Source organism: Gavia stellata, chromosome 32, assembly GCF_030936135.1.
Source record: "Gavia stellata isolate bGavSte3 chromosome 32, bGavSte3.hap2, whole genome shotgun sequence".
Lineage (NCBI taxonomy): Eukaryota > Metazoa > Chordata > Aves > Gaviiformes > Gaviidae > Gavia > Gavia stellata.
The window spans coordinates 936,826-956,203 of record NC_082625.1 but is presented as its reverse complement, the minus strand read 5'-3'; the positions used below and the strand labels follow the sequence as shown (position 1 = coordinate 956,203).

Sequence of the window (19,378 nt, the reverse complement as noted above, 5' to 3'; positions counted from 1 at the left end):
TCTCTGGCGAACGCACCACTGAAGCTGGGCAGAACAGTGCGAACACCCGCAGCCCCACAGACTACACAACTGATTGCTCTTTTGGAGAAATGCTCCTTTGGCCTAAGTGGCACCTTTCAATTGTAAACATGTCTTTGCTCTGTAAACCCATGTAAGGACCTGTATTATCAGGTGTAACTGCTAACCCTGCAACTACAAGGAAATTGATGCATTTTGCTCATTCCCAAAGCTACTCTCTATCTGAACTAACACAACACTATCCACGCCCACCACTAGTGTAACAGACAACAAGAGCTCTCCCAGCTCCTACCAGATCAGACTCGATTACAGAGACACTTCCTAAAGAAACAACCTGATACTGCATGAAGGAAAGAGGATCAGCCTGCAAAAAAAAAAGTCAGTGGAGAGAGGGATATGAGCACCTATAAAATACTGACAGGCCAGCAGACACAGCTGCAGCACTTGAGTCCAGAGCGGTAAGATTTCAAATGCTGAGCGTTCATCCAGAAGTCACGCTTTCCTCAGCGTCTCCCAGTGCAGCATCATTTAGCTTGCAGCTCCACCTTTCCCCAAAAATGTGTGTGAAGAAAACAGCTTTGGTCCCCTTTCCCCTGCCCCAGCTATGGAAGTGGTTGTACTGTTAATTAATAGTCATTATAAGCAATTTTAAAAAATAAAACTTGAGCACTGGTAAGGTGATTCCACTGGACTTGCACCCTCTTGGTCAGTCTGTGCAGTTGGTGCCACTGGTCCCAAATCATCTGGAAAAAAGAAGACACCGGGCATCAGAGTGAGCACGTACAACGCGACTGATCACTACCAACCTCAAAACAGCTGGGGGAGCTGAGAGGCCAGACAGCGAGCTACGCCGAGGGAACGTTCCTCCTCAGCTTTAAAAAACATCCTCCAGAGAAATCAAACTTGCATGATCCGCAGGATGAAAGCACATCGCTGTGAGAGCGGGAACGGATGCCCCAGCGGGACCACGAGTTTTAGCTGCGATGTGACTTGGGAGCAATTCCTAAACTGAAAAAAAGAGTTTTTGTTTTCCTGTCTAATGCAGGGAGGCTCAGACTGGACACGAGGGCTGTCTCTCCCTCCCACGGGCCTGCTCAACACAAGGCCCAAAGTGATGCTCCAAACAAACCGGGGTACGTCCCCTTCAGTGTGGTTGGTCAGAAAATGACGGAAGGTGAGATAAGGTCTGTGTGCCAACACAGCGAGACCACACACAGAAGTTTAATTTATGCAGATCTGGTTATAGGATCTGTGCCAAAGCTCCCACGTCTTTAGAAAAGGAGTCTTAGCCCTTCGCGAGGAAGAGAGAAACGTACAAAATACCCTCTTACCGCCCCAGATTTCTCGTTTCAAACACCGTGTCCTCGTCGCTGTCGAACGAGGCCATCTCTATGTTCTCGTCGTAGTTCGACAGAAGGCCGTATTTCTTCCGCTGGGGTTTCTTCAACCTGGAATGAGTTTTGCGCTCGTTTCTGGGTCCCTCTGACCTGGGGCTGAGGGACACAGAGAGCAGAGAGTGAGTGCGCTGTCACGCCACAGGTTTGCACGGAGTCGAAGGGCAAAACGAGCGGGAGATGTTTTATCGCTGCTGATGACCTCAGGTAATTAAGGGTGGCGGGAATTTACAGCAGCCTGTCACACACGCTGACAGAGGGATGCGCAGGGAAGCACAGCTCCGGCCTGGCAGAGGGAGGGAGGCGGGGGGGGGGAATCAGGGCAACCACGGCACAGCTCCGGGCTGGAGGGAAGTGGGGCAACCAGGGGCACAGCCCCGGGATGGGGACGAGCAGGGGCACAGCCCCGGGGACGAGGGGGACCGGGACGAGCAGGGGCACAGCCCCGGGGACGAGGGGGACCGGGACGAGCAGGGGCTCAGCCCCGGGCCGGCCCGCACTCACCGGAAGGCCCGCAGGAGGAAATAGAGCGCGGCCAGCGCCGAGAGGGCGCTCAGCACGTACACCGCCCGCTTCAGCACCGGCAGCCCCGACCCCGGCGGTCGCCGCGATCCCGGCGACGGGCCCGGCGGCGTCCCGTTCCCCGCGGCCGCCTGCGGCGCCTCCGTGCCGTTGAGCGGGCGCGGGGTGGGCGGAGGGGCGGGGGAGGCGGCCCGGCCGACGTGCAGGAGGAGGAGGAGGAGGAGGAGGAGGAGGCAGAGGGGCTCCGGCCGCAGCATGGCCGGGCCGGGCCGGGCGGCGTGGAGCGGCGAGCGGCGCCTCGGCGGGGCGGGTGCAGGAAGGCGGCGGGACGGTGCGGCGCAGGCACCGGCCGGGCCCGGCGGAGCCGCACGCCGCGTTCCGGGGCAGCGCCGTTCCGGGCCGGCCTCGGCCCGCCGCCGTTCCGCCTCTCGGGGCCGCCGTCCTCCCCCCACAGCTGCCATAACCTCCTCAGGGCCACCATTTCCCGCTCAGGGCCGCCGTTCCCCCTCACAGCACGACTCTCTCGCTCTGGGCCGCCATTTTCCCCTCAGGATCACCATTCCCCCGCCCTGACAGCAACTTGCCAGGCAGAGGTGAACACTGCTTGAAACACGAGCGCTTTGAGCACTTCTAACACTTTGTTTCTCCACAGGAGCTCCGGACTGAGCCGGGGGGTCTGTCAGGCACCCTGAAGCACAGCTCCGCTCCCCGCCGCGAGCTCTCCGCTCAGGTAAGGGCCCGGGCTGCCCGGAGAGAGGGGATGTGAAGAAAAGGGCGTTTTGGCTGGAAATGGGTCACCTCCTCAAGCTCACGCCAGCAGATGTCATGTCAGGCCCAGGGCAGCCCAGCACCTTCCTGAGGATGCAACTGGGTTTTGCATCCAGCCCCTGCAGCTAGCTCTTCCCTCAGCCCAGCAACACATCATTAATGCAGTGCCATAATTAGCGATGCCAGAATAACAGCACCTCAAACTAGGCCTCTATTTTTGGACCTATTATTTCCACCTGCGTTTAGGCATCCTATTTAGGAAGGTCTTTCAAATAATGCTTTGTAAGTATTTACAGTTTGAATTCATTTAAACATCACCCAACTGCATTTTTATCAGCAAAGGTTTCTCACACTCTCTCACCCCTATACTTAATATCATCCTCCATTAACATGCAAAACGCTCACTGGTGAATTGCTAGATACAGCCCCCAAAAGTGTGTCAGCTGATTTCTTTTTTTAAACCCTCTTCACTTAGGTAATTTGAAAAAGGTTAAAAAAAAAAGAAAAAGTAGGTTTCAGGAAGTAAGCTTGATAATCATTCCCATTCCGCATGCACGAATGCCCCCAGAGCTCTTGTAGACTCTTACACAGGGGAATTGTGATGGGTCTTGGGCAGCAAGCCCTCAGGGCTCATGAGCAAGCATGCCTGAATTCCTTTGTGCCTGGGACTCCCCAGCAAGAGAAAACATTTCTTAATAAGAGCACAAGTTTTTAAAGCTGGCTTTACCCATTAATTTAGCTCATTTATAGCAGCTAAGCGTCTGGCCTCCATCACACCTGTCTGCTCTGGAGAGCTGATTCAAGCAACAACAGAGCACGAGCACAGGAGCAGGGGCTACGCCTCAGTAAGTTGGCAAGCCACCACCGCCTTCCTTAATAACCAGGGTTTACAGCACAGATCAGGAAATACGCAATCAATTTTGCCCTTCACTCACACTGCAGCAGTAATTGTTACTGAGCACAATACTCACATAATTTCTTCAAAGGCACTTAGGCTCTAGGAACAGACTTTTTTGCATTATACACTGCTCTTAAAAGACTGTCCTTCAAGTGCAGTGTAGCATAACCAAAAGCCAGAGAAGTATCAGTAAAAAAAAAAAGCGGGGGAGCAGGATAAAGCAATCAAATGTATTCTTTTAATACAAAAAGGGTGGGCAGGAGAGACCATCAGAAACCCTCTTACTGCCTTCACATACCACATTGCAGCCTCCTGCCCTGTTCTTTCCAAAGCTGCCAAAAATATATTCACAGCTGTCAGCCTCTCTAGCACTATAAATCCTTGTTATTGAGCTGACACATTTTCAGGATTTAACTGAGAACAAGAGCTCATTTTTCATGAGCATCAGGCACATGCCTCGATTCAGCCTGAGCCAAGCAAGCCCGGTTACAGTGGGTGTCTCAGGAAGGCAGCACTCATTTTAGAGCCCCGTGCCAGCAATCAGACCAGAGGGGTAATGGAAATAAAAGTAAATCTAAGCTGCTTCCACCCTACAGCATAGATGGGAAGACACAGGTTTAATATATTGAAGATGACAGCCTGAAGGGTGACGCCTTTTAAGGATGGTTTGAGTTACAGTGTGATATATCAGAAAACATCCGCCACTACGCAGGGAAGAGTTCTTATAATCCAAGGCATGCAAGAGATGGAGTCAAGGACCAGCTGGAGGAATTCAGCAACCAGCACTCATCTGACTTCATTACAAGCCAGGGACTAGGTAGCAAGCAAATAAAAAATTGGGAACAAATATTCTACACCTACAGAAGAGGAAGAAAAGGGCAGTTTGTCTGGCTAGTTTAACTTTTTGATGGTTCATTTTGAAAATGGGACTTAAAACCAGACAGGAGAAAACACCAATCCAACAGAGCTGGGGTTAGAAAGTTTGGTCTCTATGGCATAACTCCAACTAACACAAAAGGCTGAACATTCTCTCAGTAATTTTACAGTTTACTAGAGAGCAGGTAAAGGTTAATAGACCAGAGAAAAGTTTAAATATTTCATCAACACCAGAGTGCAAACTTGCAGCAAGGAAGCTTGAATTCCCTTGCTCTGTGCCTTACCTGCCCTTCTACAGAGCAAGTGAAACCTCATCTTTAGTGTCTAGCACCACACTGCACAGGCAGCGCGAGCCCCCGTAGGTCAGGTGCAAGAGCCACAAGTTGTTTGGATGCAAGGCAGGGCAACCAAAATTACAACAGTTAACAAAACAGCAATCAAGAACCTTAATTAAACAACACAACCCAAGTGTTTTAACTCCTGCACAGAATAGTCTCTGCAGAATACAATAGACATTGCAAATAAAAGGGAACATCTGCTAATTAGGGAAGATGGCACTAAGTCTTTTATTAGCCATTCTATTCCAGAGTCAAAGGAATCAATACAAAATTGCAGTCTCTGCAATTGCCTTTCATCTTGGGCTGAACTTCCTGTTCACACACACCAGTAGGACTTTTTCTGACTATGCAGCTCCTCTTTAGTCACAGGCAAATGTTTTTGTAAAAATTGCCAGCTGTTAGGACTGCACTTTCTCATTGCCTCATCCAGGCAGCTCGTTCTTTGCCCCATCTGTACACGGCACCCTCCTGGGATTCATCAGATCGGTGAAACCAGCTACTGTCCTACCACCACTACCTCACTAGCCTTTTGAAGGCTGCATGCTCCCACCATCCATCTGAAGCTTTAACTGCAGCACTCAAAAGCTGCACAGCTCAGTACTGCTTCAACACTTGTCTAATACCCAAATTGTTACTTCTCAGACTTGGATAAAAATAACGTAAGTGATCCTAAAACCCAAAGTGTAAACTTTGCTTTTAAGTTACAAATAACTACTTCATTGAGATGGGAAACCTGGAGCAACTCTTATCTTGAGCCAAGTACTTCAACCCACAGAAATCACCAGCTGCAGGACAGGTGAATCCCATGTCCCACATGGAAATTGCAAGGTGCAACACTTTGGAAATACACTTCTGTGACTAGCAGGAACATCACCCCTCAACCTCCATCAGCAAAACAATTTTAATTACTGTAATGCATATGGAAGGAATCATTATCTAAGCTCAAAAAAGCTTTAGCATTTAAGTGCAAATTAGACTTTTGTATTTTTTACCATCTCAACAGGCAGAAGCTGCTTCTGTTCTGCACAAATACCTCCTCCTTGTTTATGCAATTGCTCATCTGACAGTTGCCTTCAGATGTAGCTGCTCCACTACTGCAGTTTTGCAGATGCACAAACTTAATGTAATTAGGCCACTTAATTCAAGGTTAGAACAATACAATTAAATTTCTTCCTCAAACTTGCCCTTAAAGACAGGTTACCCGCTCTGTCCACCTCCCCAGCCAGAACAGCACTGGTTTATTTTGTACTTTTAACTGGGCTACACACCAGAAAACTAGATTCTATTGTATGCCTTGGCCACAATCTAGTATTCTTATGTTTCCCCACAAAAGTACTACAGATTCATTTTTTTCCACATTCCAGTATTTTATTCTAGCTTAATTGACTCATTTCCTTGTTGAATTGACCTATATAAAAATCAGTAACACCGCTCAAAGCTCTTCATCTCCACCACTCCAGGCAACGGCTGTCCTTCTTGGTCTTCTCTGATGCATTCCATTGCTGAAATAAAATGAAGACAGTGAATTTAAAGGCAGAGAAAGTCTATATACATTTTCCCCTAGAAACTACTGAAGTCGGACTTTACGACTTGGAGAACAGCACTGTAAACCAGTAACAGAGCCAAACCTTTTGCTTCAGGAAAAGCTACGGGAGCAAGGGGCAGGCTGAAGAAAGAGTATACCTGGTTGGCCAACTCATGTCTTGGTCCTGCTTCCTTGGAACGAATGCCCTCCTTCCTCAGAATCCCCACTCCATCTCCCTGTCGAGTGTCCTTCTCTTCAGCCTGCCAAAGCAAAGATGCATTAATAAAAATATCAAACAGAGCCTTTACATTGCCACCCACCTCCCCCAACACAAGTCACATCATATACGAGGGTTTCACAAGCCATTCGCTGAACCCATCACATCACAGAAGCACAGTCTGGGAAAACTGTTCCAGGGCCGGCTGATGCCTTTGATATGCCAGCCAAAGTATCATTTGATCCCTAAGCAGAGAGTTAACCACTTTGACATGGCTGCTTAGGAAGTGTGGGCTATGGGAAAAAGTTAATGGCAACAAGTAGGATGGCAAAGAAAGCTACAATTAAGTGAGCAACTTAATGAAGTCTAGGAAGATTCTCAATAGATGAACACATATCAAGTCAGGGAATTCGTTTCCCATCTTGCTTCCATACCTACTAGCAAGACATGACTGCATGCCCAACTCTGATCTGTGGAACTGAAGTTGTGCCACAAGCCAAAGGTTGCATACGGCATGGGTTAAAATTTTTCCATCAGTTGACCAAAATTGTCAAAGGAATATTTCACAGGTACATTAGACTTTCAAATGAGCTCTCAACAAGAGGAAGGATGCGGACATGAGCAAAAGGAGTTACCTCGAATTACAGGACTATTTCCACATATGAACTAGCCAAGAGAGCAGCTTTCGTCTCAGAGGTTTCTGTTGGAGGCACAACACTTCTTTTCTCCAAGGACACTGCAGTTTCCATATGCTAGCAAAGAATTCTTAGAACTTGTAAGGCAATGACAAAGCTAGCTAATTACGGCAATTTACCTACCATTGAACACTCTTGTCAAGCTAGTAACTAGTCCAGTTACTAAAGGACTGATTCTTCACTACAGCTTTTCAATGTAGGCTACTTCAGTGTTTTCAGGAAACATCAATTATCCTACCTAGCACTAGCATTCCCTCCACTTCTGCTGACTTAGGCTTTGAGTACTAGAACATCCTAAGGCATATACTTTCAGTCCTCTGCCTCTAGACAAGTTTGACTATTCTTATGTGAAAGTATGTTGACGAATTCCCATGTCAAGACCGATTTAAGATTAAATTCTAGCAACTGGTCAATAAATCTGGCTTGCTCTTACACTATCGCTAGTCTTCTCCTCTCCTCTGGCATCCTCTACTACTTAGACTGTTCTTCATCTTCAAGGATTGTGTTGTGCAATGAAATGTAAATGTCAGGAGCAGAGTTCATTTCAGACGGTCTTTTAATAGGCTTCGTAAAGCCAAAGAAAACTGTATACAAGAATCCTTTACCACTTCAAATACAATATCAATGGAATATGCATATTTCTTCCAGTAAAAAAGGACAATATAAATAAACATTTTCAAGAACCTCTTTTATGGTAAGTTTGCAAGTCTATTTCTGGGTAATTTACATCATTACAACAGTAAAAATACCGTTATGCAGGTTGAACATACAAGCAAGTTTCTCTTTAGATATATCAAGGTGGTTTGCCTTCCAATTTGTACCCAGGCTGCATTCCTACCTTGCTACACTAAAGGAATGTTACAAAAGACGAAGGTAATGCACTTAAAAAAAAAGTCCACAGCTTGTTCAGCTTCCAGTGAACATTGAATTAAAGGTCCTTTCTATCTCAAAAGAAACTGAATTGGGGCCCCAACTTCACAACTTTAAAAAAAACACCTTGGCTCATCATGAAGGATAAAATAAAATCTGAAGTGCTTTCAAAAAAGATTAAAAACACTTGAAAGCAGAGCTTTCTTAAAGAAAAGTCTAATTAGACCATCTTATATCAGAAGCTGTCAGGCTGTGTTTGACAAGATTAGAACTGATAATACTACAAAAGTGAAAATACAAGTAGATGTACTACACAATAACGATTTCAGCGAAGCTCCAAAAATCTTTATAAATACAGCCATTGGAAGGACGATCTTGAGTCAGGAAGGATTTTTACTCGTTGTGTGTAGCTGAGGACAAGAAGCAGGCACAATTGTAAAGGCACTGAAGCATAGACAAGTTCCAGCATTTTACTCCCTTGCATTATTTCAGAAGCTAGTGCTAGTTCGCTACATCGTAAGAGAACTCCCCCACCCTTGATTAAAGTTTGTTAGGGCATCCGAGTTTTGTCTTAGTCTCAAGCTCGAGGAACGTATTTTAAAAACTTGCTTTGCCTTAGATCCAAGCAACTCCTACACATGCATTACAAATTAGAAATTTAAACGGCACAACCACATCCGAAGCCTGACAGATTGGTTCTTACGGGCAAGAACAGAAATAGTGGTACAGTCCAACTGAGCCTTACAGTATTTCCAGACTCGAGTACAGGGTCAGAAGGTTTAGAGAGTTCCTACAGCATACGTACTCATCATTCCCATTTGAACCAAGACTTACCGTAACTGTCATAGCTGTCTCTGTAGGATCCTCCTGAAGACCTGTCACCATAGCCACCTTGACTCCTGCTGTTAAAAACATTCATGTGCTTTATATTTGCCCGAATGTTTCTGGAGCCTATTGACACTCATGTCAAAAAGGCAAGGGGCTTAAAGAGCTTTGCAACAACCCGCCAGCGGTCATGATGACTTTACCTGCTATTATAGTAGTCTCTGGAGCCATTGTATCCTCCACTTCTGGAATCAAATCTGCTTCCGCCATAGCCTCTGTCTCCACCTCCTTGAACAGACACCGGATCATGGTGGGTTTTTTAAGCACTCTGACAAACGCCATTACCGCTTCAGGCACTGCAAGTCATTCACGCACACTCACCTCTAGAGAAGCCACGGCCCCGACCTCTGCCGCCACGGAAAAAGCCTCTGCCCCCAGAAGACCCCCCTCTGTATCCACGAGATCTGTTCTCTGAGGATTTTCCAGCCTGATCAACTCTGATCTGACGTCCGTCTACAGACTAAGAAACAGAAAAAATATTTCAGCATTTAAATAGCAAAGCACAGATACGACGAGTTACACACCTTTGCTGACAGCTAAGCAGTACCAGAATTTACTAGTTGTTACACAGTTTTTATTTAGTATCACAGCTAAGCCAACTACACAAATAAATTGATGTTTAAACAGTACATACAGGCATTCATATAAAGCATAACCTATATGACTGAAAAATAGTGAAGTCATGAAAACGTTAGCAATTTGTATTCATTACTACGCATGTCATTTCATTGTTTTAAGTCAGTAGTATTTATCAGTTTTTCTACATAGCATTAAACAGAAACACATCTTTCAAACTTCTCTTACTACGTTTTAAGGAAATCGAGAAAGCTGTTCCAAAGCCTCCTTACCTTTCCATTCATGGCCATCATTGCATCTTTAGCGTCGTCTATATTTTCAAAAGTAACAAAGCCGAAACCTCTGGATCTCTGAGTCTCTCTGTCTTTCACCACCACAACTATAAAGAGGGGGAAAAAAACCAAAAGCATCAGCACCCCTGCAACCTAACAAATTTGTGGAAGTCATCACAGCTTGGTGCTGCAACCTTACCTTCAGAAATTTGTCCATATTTCGAGAAGACTTGTTCCAATGACTGCTCATTGGTGTCAAAACTCAGTCCGCCGACAAAGAGTTTCCCCTCATCTGATGCCATTCTGACCTACAAAGTCAATAAATCCGAAATCAAAACCTGGAAAGGAATTACTCCACAACGTCTGAAAGATTAGATTGGTTCTAACACCACCGGTAGTCACACACTCCCGTACGACACACGAACTCCAGCCAACTACTGCTTTATCTCACAGAGGCGCGCGCTCTAGGCTGGCTCCGGACCAAGCGCCGTCCCCCGCGACGCGGAGCCGCCGCCGGGGATGCAGGCCCCAGCCGCACCGCCCGCCCGGGCGCAGGCAGGGTCTGCGGGCCGCCTCCCGGGCGCTCCGCCCCGAGACGCCCCCCCCGCCGGCCCCTCCCGCCCGCCGCAGCGGCGCTCCCCGGGCCGCGGCCCCCGCTCCCACCCCGGGGGCCCAGCGCGCATGCGCGCCCCGCGGCCCCGACCCCGGCCAGGCGCAAGACCCCCGCCCCTCCCTCGCGGCCCGCCCACTTGGCGCAGGCGCAGTCCGACGCCCCTCCTCCCGCCCGCCGCCATTTTGCACGGTCGAGGCTCGTCGCCATTTTGTTTCCGAGGGCGCATTTCACCCCTCCCCTGGCCCCTTCCCACCCCCCCGGCAGCCAGCCGGGACAGCTCCGCCGGGCTCCCCGCACCCGCGGAGGACACCCGTGCCGCGGAACGGGCGCCCCGTCCCGGACTCCCCCAGGTAGCAAGCCCTCCGGCTCCTAAGACATATTTCCTCGAGCTCCGGCGCCCCGAGCCTCCCCGGCCCAGCCCGGCCGCAGCCCGCCCACCGCGGCGGGCGCCTTACCGGTGCCCTGAGGTGCGGGGTCCACACAGCACTTCAAAGCTTCAGCACGATGTACGCTGAGGCTGGCGGGGCGGCGGCTTATAAACGCCCGCGCTGTGTCCCGCCCATCTTATGAATATGCAGATTAACTCCACTGCAAGGCGGGGCGACTGACGTCACCAAAGCGCTGCCGCCGCTGCACCACCTGATTGGGCCGGATGTTCTTAATATTTATGAGCCCCGACGGGGGGCGAGGGGAGGAGGGAGCGAAAACAAAAACGCTGCATTCCCCCCCGCCCCCTCCTCCCACGTGGGGGCGGGGCGCGGAGGGCGGCGCCGATTGGCTGGGAGCGCGGGGACCGTCGGCCGGGAAAGCCCCTGTGAGAAGAAAGGAAGTGGAGGCAGCTGATTGGCCGGCGGCCGCCCGCGCCCCGCCCTCCCTGGCGGCCGCCACGCCGCGGGGGGGCGTGGCCGCGCTGCCCCACTTTCGCGCCCTTCTCGGCAATGCGGCGGCTGCAGACAAAGGGGCCGCCCGAGGGGGCCGCCGCCATCTTGGGCAGCGAGCGCTGCCCGCCGCCGGCCCCGGCCCTGGCTCCGGCCTCAGCCTCCCCCCTCCTCCCGGGCCGCCCTCCCGCCGTGGGCCGCCCGCGCTGGGCGGGCCCGCTCCGCCGCCCTGCGTGCCCCCCAGGTGGGGCCTGCCCGGCCCTCAGGGCCCCGCTGCCGCCTCTGAGGGAAGCGGCGCGGGGCGGCCTGTCCCCGGCGCGTCGCGGCCGGAGCCCCTGCGGAGGCCCTGCCTGTCCCCACCCCTCCCCAGGCCTCAGCGCTCACGCTCCCTACCAGAGCGTGGCTCCGCGGCATGGCGGTAGGTCCCCTTGTCCCTGGCAGGCCCGAGGTCACGTCTTTGTCACCCCCAGAGCCGGCGGAGCCTCCCGCGGAGGCCGCCCTCCTCTCCCTGCCCCGCAGGGTGAGGCAGCGATTCCACCTTCCCCGTCTCCTGTGGCAGCGTGGGGCGACTGATCCCTACAGCGAGGCAGCCGCCTCCTTTGAAGAGGTGTGCTGGTGCCTCCGGACCGTGCTTGGGAGAGCACGGCACAAGGAATGTACAAAGCAGCCCCATCGCTGGTTCCGAAGTATAAATGTTTTTTAAAAAAAAATAAAAGAACTTTGCTCAGCCCATTTTCCATTGACATGTTTAAAAGCCCACCCTGGGGGGTTTCTAAGGTAAGAATGTCTTCGGCATTAAAAACTTCCTTATTGAAAGAGGAAACTCTGACAAACCTGTGTCTCTGCAAGGGACTACTCTGGTTTAAAAAGCCCTAAAAATACAATTTTCCATTTTTTCACACGACAACTACCATCCCGTCTAGAAAACGCACAACAGTATTTTAAAACGTCTGAGAGGAAGAGACGCGCAGGAGGGAAACCAGCGCGGAAACAAGAGCTGGAAAGAAAGGGTGGAAGAAAACAAGGCGAGGACAGGCCTCTGGAGGTCACCTCATCTGTCCCCCTGCCTGGAGGCAGGACCGGGCCTCATCAGCTCTGCCTCGGAGAAGCTACTCGGTATTTCCTTTGCCGTTTGCAGCAGGAGGAGTGTGCGCACACCCCAGGCCTCCCTCCTTCCCACCCCGCGCCTCCGTAGTGCTCACAGCATTCCTGGGCAGAGCAGGCTTGCACGGAATGGAAACGCTGGAGTTACTTAAATCCGGGCTGTTTGTTCACAGATAATGCGATGGATTTCCTAACCGAGCGCTGAGACAGAGTCAAAAGAAACCACGGTGAAGTGCAAAAAGTCTTCTGCCCACTATTGTTCTGTAAAAGCAGCGAGTGCCCATTCTCTGCCTCCCAGAGTAGGGAAATTGGGCTTTTCCTCTCTGATTTGTTACTATACCTTTTGGGATCTACAGGAAAAGGGTTGTTTTGTACACAAGCATGTATAGTAATTATGAAATACAGAGGAATCTCGGTATTGCACTCTGCCCGAATCTCAGCTGTTGTACACGCAGAAATAGGTGTTTCGTTACTCCTCAGCGCGGCTCTCACAACAGTACGCTGTCTGCGGGTTCTGTGTCACGGTGCTATGGCATCGGCGGTTTTGCCAAGCATACGGGGCTGGCAGGGACAGCGCGCTGCAGCCTCACGCTGCCAGCTGCCACCAAAGTGCTCAGAAGCATGTAAAAAAACCCAATATTGATAAGGTACCAATCTAATATTATTTTCTTACTGTGAAAAAACTTACTAACTTTCCAGTCCTGAGAGAAAATTATCAACACTGAATAATTATAATATACGTATTACATATATATATAAAATTAAGTGTATCTGATACATTTTGCAGTAAAAGGAGAAGAAAAGGTTCAACACTAGGGAAACGTTAAAGTGATAGTTAAAAACAGAATGAAACTCTGAACAGTAGGATAAAGTAGTACAGTATTTTATGCAAATGAAAAAACTGTTTCCTGATTTTAATTTTAAACTCTGGGTTTGACTTACTGAATAAGCCTGGGCTATTTTTCAATTCTACCTAATGTTGCGTGGGGCTGCATGGTCCCTCAGCACGCCAGCCGTGGCCCAGAGGAGCGAGGAGGCTCGTCTGCCATTAGAGACTGCAAATCAATTTTTGCCCTTCAAGAGGGAAGAAGAGAGCCCAGCCCTGAGCTCGCGGCATGGCATTTTGATTAAATTAGAGACGCATTAACGTGAGCATTTCTAGTCCATGATGAGGGCGGATAAAGTGACCTTGACGCACGGAGCCATTTTCCGAACGGTGCGAGTGACAGCAAGGATGGCTGCCCTGGGATGCTGGAGGGGAGGAGCAGCGCCGCCACGCTGGCCTGTTCCCGAGACCATTGATACTGCAGATGTTAAGGGACAAACACCGGTTTTAATTGTTTTTTTAACTCCTTGTGCAAAGCCAGCACAGGTTGGGTGTTTTGAAAATAGCCCTGTTAACCTTCCTCTGCTGCTTCAGGGGAATTTTAGTCCCATCAGGACGAAAGGAGCAGTGTAGCTCCTGTGACAGTGAATGGCAATCGCAGCTCTGCCCAGATTTGTCCCCAAAAGTGTGATTTCGGTCTCATCTGGGTGCATTGATGCCTTTCCTTTGACACCAACGGAGTCACCCTGTGAAACAAGGTGAGAGCCAGGCTGAATCGAGATTGCCCGTGCTGTCTGCACTCCCGTCCCAGTTCTGCAGCTCTCGGGAGATTTTTTTGTGCTCCAGATCTGCTTATTCCTCCCTGCCTGATCCAGGGCATTAGACGCAGCGTATGTCGCTTCAGCCTGCAAACGGGCAGTGCAGCAGCCCCGCTTCCCCCTGCCCGGCACAGGCAGGGGTTCCTGCCCTGCCCGAGGGGCTCTGGGACGGACTCAGTACGGGAACATCTCAACACGTACCACGAGGCCGAAACCAGCGCTGGGGAGAAGCCCAGCAGGTAACTCGCCTGGCAGATTTTGCAGGTTGTTACAGCTGTTAATTAAGCAGTGAAACATAACGCACGTGATTTATGTCACTAGAGCAAGCCTTCCTGCAGCACTGGCTGGCAGCGACACAGCCCCTGGCCGGAGGGTCCCAGAGCACTTGACACCCAGGAAAGAGCACGCGGAGTTAACTTTGCACTGTTCCTGACCAAATACTCCTGCATGTGTTTTAGAGCCGAGCATCATCGTTTGTTTTCTCTGGCCGAAGCCCATTTTCAATCACCTGTAGCTGTCTGTGAGCCCGGACTGCGGCTGCAGTGACCTAATATGGTGAAAGCGCCGGCGCTTCGTCAAGGACCACAAATAGCCGTCTTGAACCGCGTGCTCTTCGCAGCGGAGCCTGTGTCTTCATAGATGTAGGCTGCGGTGTGCAATCATCGTTAAATCGTAAATCGCAAGAGGCTGGAGGGACCTCGGGGATCATCTTGTCTGTTGAATCAAGCAACCTCACGCCTGACAGATGTTTGTCTCACATTTTTTAAAACCTCCAGTGACAGAGATTATGGTACCAAACATCATATAAATGAAAATACTTATTTCCTGACAGAGCCCCTCTTCCAGCAGCACATCCGCGTTTAGTGCCCCATGGAAATACGTTCGGGGAGTACCGGTACAACGAGATGTGCTAAACGCCTGTCCTCCTGCCCTTGCCTTCGTTGCGCTTCCCAGATCTATACAAGCCTCTCTCTTGCCTCCAAGGCAGTTTTGCCTCGGGTGCATCCTGCAGCCAAGCAGCCCTTCCCGCAGCGCTGTGGGTTTCTTTGGAGGGGGAGTCCCCACTGAGCAACACTTACTGCCTGCGTTTGTAGGGACCTTTCTCCAGTCCCCGGCACTCACAGCCCTTTTCCACGGCACAGCGCAGTTCGGCGTTTGCCCAGAGCCACGCAGCAGCCGAGTCCGAACCTGCTCGGCAGCCCTGGCACCTGCTTGGGAGACTGAGCTGGGAGCCAAGGGCAGAGCAGCAGCATCCGCCCCGGGCACTGCTCTGAGGAGGTTTCCAAACCCCGGCGCAGCCCTGCACTGCTCTGAGGAGGTTTCCAAACCCCGGCGCAGCCCTGCGCTCCTGCGGGTGCTGTCGCCTCGGGCGAGGGCTGGGGAGAGGAGCTCCCAGGAAGGATGGGGGAAGAGCGGGGTGGGAAGGAGCACAGGAGCAGTGGGCAGGGGCGGATGGGGAGCCAAGTGCCTCGCAACAGCACTGGTCGTCTCATGGTCGGCTCTCAGGGCTGGGCCTTACACAGGCTCCATGACAGCAGGACCGGAGAGGGAACAAAAACATCCACGTAGCCCACATCTGCTCTGTGCTCCGCCATCGCGTTCCTCCCCCTGCGCCCAAGCAAAGCGCCCGGGACCACCCTTCCTGCAAACACGGCAGCAGAGGCGCAGCCGGAGGGGGCGGCGGGGGCGAGCACGGCTGCCCAGCTGCTGCCGCAGAGCCCGCCAGCACAAACCGCGCCGGCGGAAGAGCCGCCTCCTCTCCCTTTGTTTTTGCTGGGATTGCAGGGAAAGAGGGAATGTGAGGCTGGACTGAAGCAGGGGTCCCCCAGGGCCTCCATCCCGTCCCTCACCAAGCCTACTGCTCCTTGGTCTCCCCTGCAAGGTCAGCCCACGCTGCAAAGCAGAGAGGCTTCCACGGCCGGCTGCTGCAGCGTGGGGAAAGCGCACAGAGCCGTTCCCTGCACAGGAGGGTCTTTCCCCTGACCCTTTCTGTCCCCCGTGAGTCTGCCCTGCCTGACCATGCACAGCCTCATCGCCACCTTGGACCCAGAAGCAAGGAGTGAAATACTGAGCCGGTTCTGAATCTGGGAACTGGCAGTCCCAAAGCCCACAGGAAAAAAATATTCCCTTCTCTCTTACTACTTTCCCTGAGGGACTTGCTTATCCAGCTTTACAGTTTGAAAAAAAAAGCCCTGACGCAATCATGCCGTTGCCATGGCAAGAAGCGTTGCTGCTGCATTTTCCTCTGTGAGTTACTGCGACCAGGATTTACCAAGTTGTAGGACAAAGCCACAGTGAGCAAAGGGATCAGATCCAGGGCAAGGCTTGCAAAAAGCTGCATGAAATCCGGGTTGCCACATATTGCCGTAAGGCGGTGGGGGGGATTACAGCAGTGTGGGGATACCCAGACCTGAATATTAGGAAATGAGTTCAGTTCCCAATCCACCCTGGCAAGAGCTCAGCCTCTGCCATTCCCAGCTTTATCTCCATCTTGTGCATCTTCCCATCTTCTCTGACTATGCCCTTGCAACAAGTGACCACCTCGTCCCCAGGGCCCCAGTTCTCCATCGCTCCATCCCTGTCACTTACACCAGCAAAGAATGAATCCAGAGCTGGGTACGGAGTGGTCTCACCCCGTTTTAGAGCAGCACACACTTCACACGGAGCTAGGTACCTGCAGGCGGAGGCCAGACTGCAGACGGGGATCCGCGAGCTGGGAGGCAGCAGCACTGCAGAGATGCAGAAGGCATCGCCTGCGGGAGGTACGGCCCTGGCTGCTGCTCACTGGTTTGGAGCTGATGATGGGGAGGGCAGACCCCATGCCAAGCGGTAAGGGGGTACGTCTGCAAGAGCTGCCAGGGCTGAGTGGAGGAAGAGCCCAGCTCGGAGCAATCAGCCCCAGGAAGCTCCTTCAGAAAGGTCTCCCGAAAGGCAGAGCCTGTTCCCATTCCGCTGGGCCGTCCAGGTGCCCTGGGAGGAGGAAGGGGACACAAGCAGGACACCAACCAGCCGGGGGAGCAGGTCTGGGAGACCTGTCCCTGGCAAGGATGGTGAGAACCAAAGCCCAGAAAACAGCACCCCTGGACCACAGAAATCCAGTCTTGGAACAGAGTCCCTGCGTGATGCTCCATGCCTCCAGGGAGGGGATGCAGGGCTGGGGATGCCGGTGCACCCAGGCTGAGGTTAGGAAGGGATTCGGGGCTGGGGATGCCGGTGCACCCAGGCTGAGGTTAGGGAGGGATTCGGGGCTGGGGATGCCGGTGCACCCAGGCTGAGGTTAGGGAGGGATTCGGGGCTGGGGATGCCGGTGCACCCAGGCTGAGGTTAGGAAGGGATTCGGGGCTGGGAATGCCGGTGCATCCAGGCTGAGGTTAGGAAGGGATTCGGGGCTGGGGATGCCGGTGCACCCAGGCTGAGGTTAGGAAGGGATTCGGGGCTGGGGATGCCGGTGCACCCAGGCTGAGGTTAGGAAGACAGTGAAAATAGCATGTGGTAACCAAGGCAACAATGTAAATGGCTTGGCTCTAACAAGCAGTTTTACCAGGGACTGATGCTGAGCTTCTCAGCCGGATTATGGAAAACTAAATCCTCTGGTGTCACACCATCAATACCTGCCCAAACAGAGCCAAAATTTAGAAACAACTGAACACAGGTACTGCATCACACCTGAAAGATTGCAAGACCTCTTCTGGGGCGCACGATAGCAAGGGCTGTGCCCTGTCTCCCCAAGTTGTGCTGCTGTTCGTCTGTGTCAAGGATCCGTCCGGAGCCTGACCACCTGCACAGCCAAGACGGTGCCCACATACCCCTGGCCCTGCCTCTGTCCCGAGATGCGCGTTGGGGATGTTTGGCCCACGTTCCTTTCACTGGTTGCAAAGCAAACTGACTTTGGGGTCTGACACCAACGCCGAGGCAGGGATTCGCACTTTGGTCTGAGCAGTTGGTTTTGCCACCCTAGCTGAAGGGCAGATCAAATCTCGTGCCATTAACAGCTCCACACTGCAGCGAGAACAGCCTCGGATCAGCCGCCGTCTCAGGGGCCCGCAAAGAGCACGGCTCGGCCTCCCTTGGTTGTGTCCCCGGGCTTTCAGAGGGCTGAAGCGCACCAGCTCCTGTAGTTTGCTTCTGCAGCTGCTGCGGTTTTCAGATCCCCTTTAGGGCCCTCAGGAACATCTGGAAAACACCAGGCTTTCCGCAGAGCCCGTGCCTCTCCATGGCGTGGCCGAACCCCACTCCCCTCCGCAGGCTGCCGTCACCGGAGGCCAGCTGCTCCGCAGCACGCAGCCGTTCCGGCAAGAGCCTCCTCGTCAACCCACGCGGGCCGCGGTCTGGCATTTGCAGTGGGATTTGTACCCATTTCTTCTAGTGTTACCAGTTCGCAGGCATCAGCGCTGACGTTACAGCCGCTGGTTACGTCGCGATGCTTTACTGGCATAAAACCTTTCACCTCCTGGCTGCGCTGCGCTGTGCCGTGGGCGACTTGGTTTGGTGCAGCAGCACCGGCTGCGGGATCCTGGCTGCCTGGAAAACCCAGGTGGGGGTCTGCCCCGGCTGCTGCCGGGCTCCGTAGGTGGGCTCTCCCCATGGCCCCCCCTGCATCTGTGTCTGCCAGGGTCCCCCTGTGCGAAACGCAGCTACTTCTGGTGTGGAAAAGGCAGCAGCAGACAGAGACGCGCATTTCTCTCTCCCACCCTCACTCCTGTCAACCTACCAGCTGTATTAAGGACTCATCTCAGTTATATAAGCTCTCATTAATCATCATCTAAGAGTATTTGCAGCATAGGAGTTCTTAAGGTCAGGAGATGCTACCCAAGGACACAATAAATAAACTTCCACTGTGCGAACACCGAGTGACCTTGCAGGACAGAGCGGGCTGGGGATGTGGGAAGGTTTTTATCCACAGTCCGTAGGGGAAAAAACCGCCAGGAACGTGGTATCTCTCCGCAACAAGGGGTGAAATATGCACGGAGGTGAGCCAGTCTGGGTGCCGGAGGAAATCGCAGCTTTTCCACACCCCTTGGCCCCCTCCGTGCACTCGCTCACACCGCAGGGACCGTGCGGCGCTGCCGGCACACTGGTGTTTGCTGCCACAATTTGCAGCAGGACTGGTGGTCTCGGACACCCCCCTCCCAAGGCTGTGCAGGGTGGCTTTTGGCCCAGCTCCCTGCACCGGGGCTCCCCAGGACACCCGGCGTCCCCCCTCCCTCCCTCTTTGCTGGTCAGCAAGTCACCATGTGCTGCCATTTCCCTGCCTGCGAGGGAATGTAAATCACCTTGAGATCTGC

At 52.3% G+C, this 19,378-nt stretch overlaps 2 protein-coding genes across 5 annotated transcripts; both read right to left on the bottom strand.

Moving 5' to 3' along the window:
• Window positions 1–1,345: 1,345 nt before the first annotated feature.
• On the bottom strand, window positions 1,346–2,191 carry FAM174C (family with sequence similarity 174 member C). The gene is made up of 2 exons (XM_059832020.1): window positions 1,917–2,191; window positions 1,346–1,511 (listed from the first exon to the last, which is right to left on the bottom strand). Exons 1-2 carry the CDS (start codon window positions 2,189–2,191, stop codon window positions 1,346–1,348), a joined length of 441 nt encoding a protein of 146 aa, XP_059688003.1.
• A 2,850-nt stretch (window positions 2,192–5,041) lies between these two features.
• Window positions 5,042–10,962, bottom strand: CIRBP (cold inducible RNA binding protein). Of its 4 annotated transcripts, XR_009484545.1 has the most exons (8): window positions 10,923–10,962; window positions 10,054–10,162; window positions 9,855–9,961; window positions 9,328–9,466; window positions 9,150–9,234; window positions 8,956–9,023; window positions 6,498–6,599; window positions 5,042–6,316 (listed from the first exon to the last, which is right to left on the bottom strand). XR_009484545.1 is itself a non-coding variant. In XM_059831809.1 (7 exons), exons 2-7 carry the CDS (start codon window positions 10,154–10,156, stop codon window positions 8,515–8,517), a joined length of 519 nt encoding a protein of 172 aa, XP_059687792.1. In that variant the 5' UTR covers window positions 10,157–10,162; window positions 10,923–10,962; the 3' UTR covers window positions 6,655–8,514. The 4 variants fall into 4 exon arrangements, 3 of the variants coding, with proteins under 3 accessions (XP_059687792.1, XP_059687790.1, XP_059687791.1); XM_059831809.1 differs by lacking the exons at window positions 5,042–6,316; window positions 6,498–6,599 and adding an exon at window positions 6,655–8,531; XM_059831807.1 differs by lacking the exons at window positions 5,042–6,316; window positions 6,498–6,599 and having other exon boundaries at window positions 6,655–9,023.
• Window positions 10,963–19,378: the final 8,416 nt, after the last annotated feature.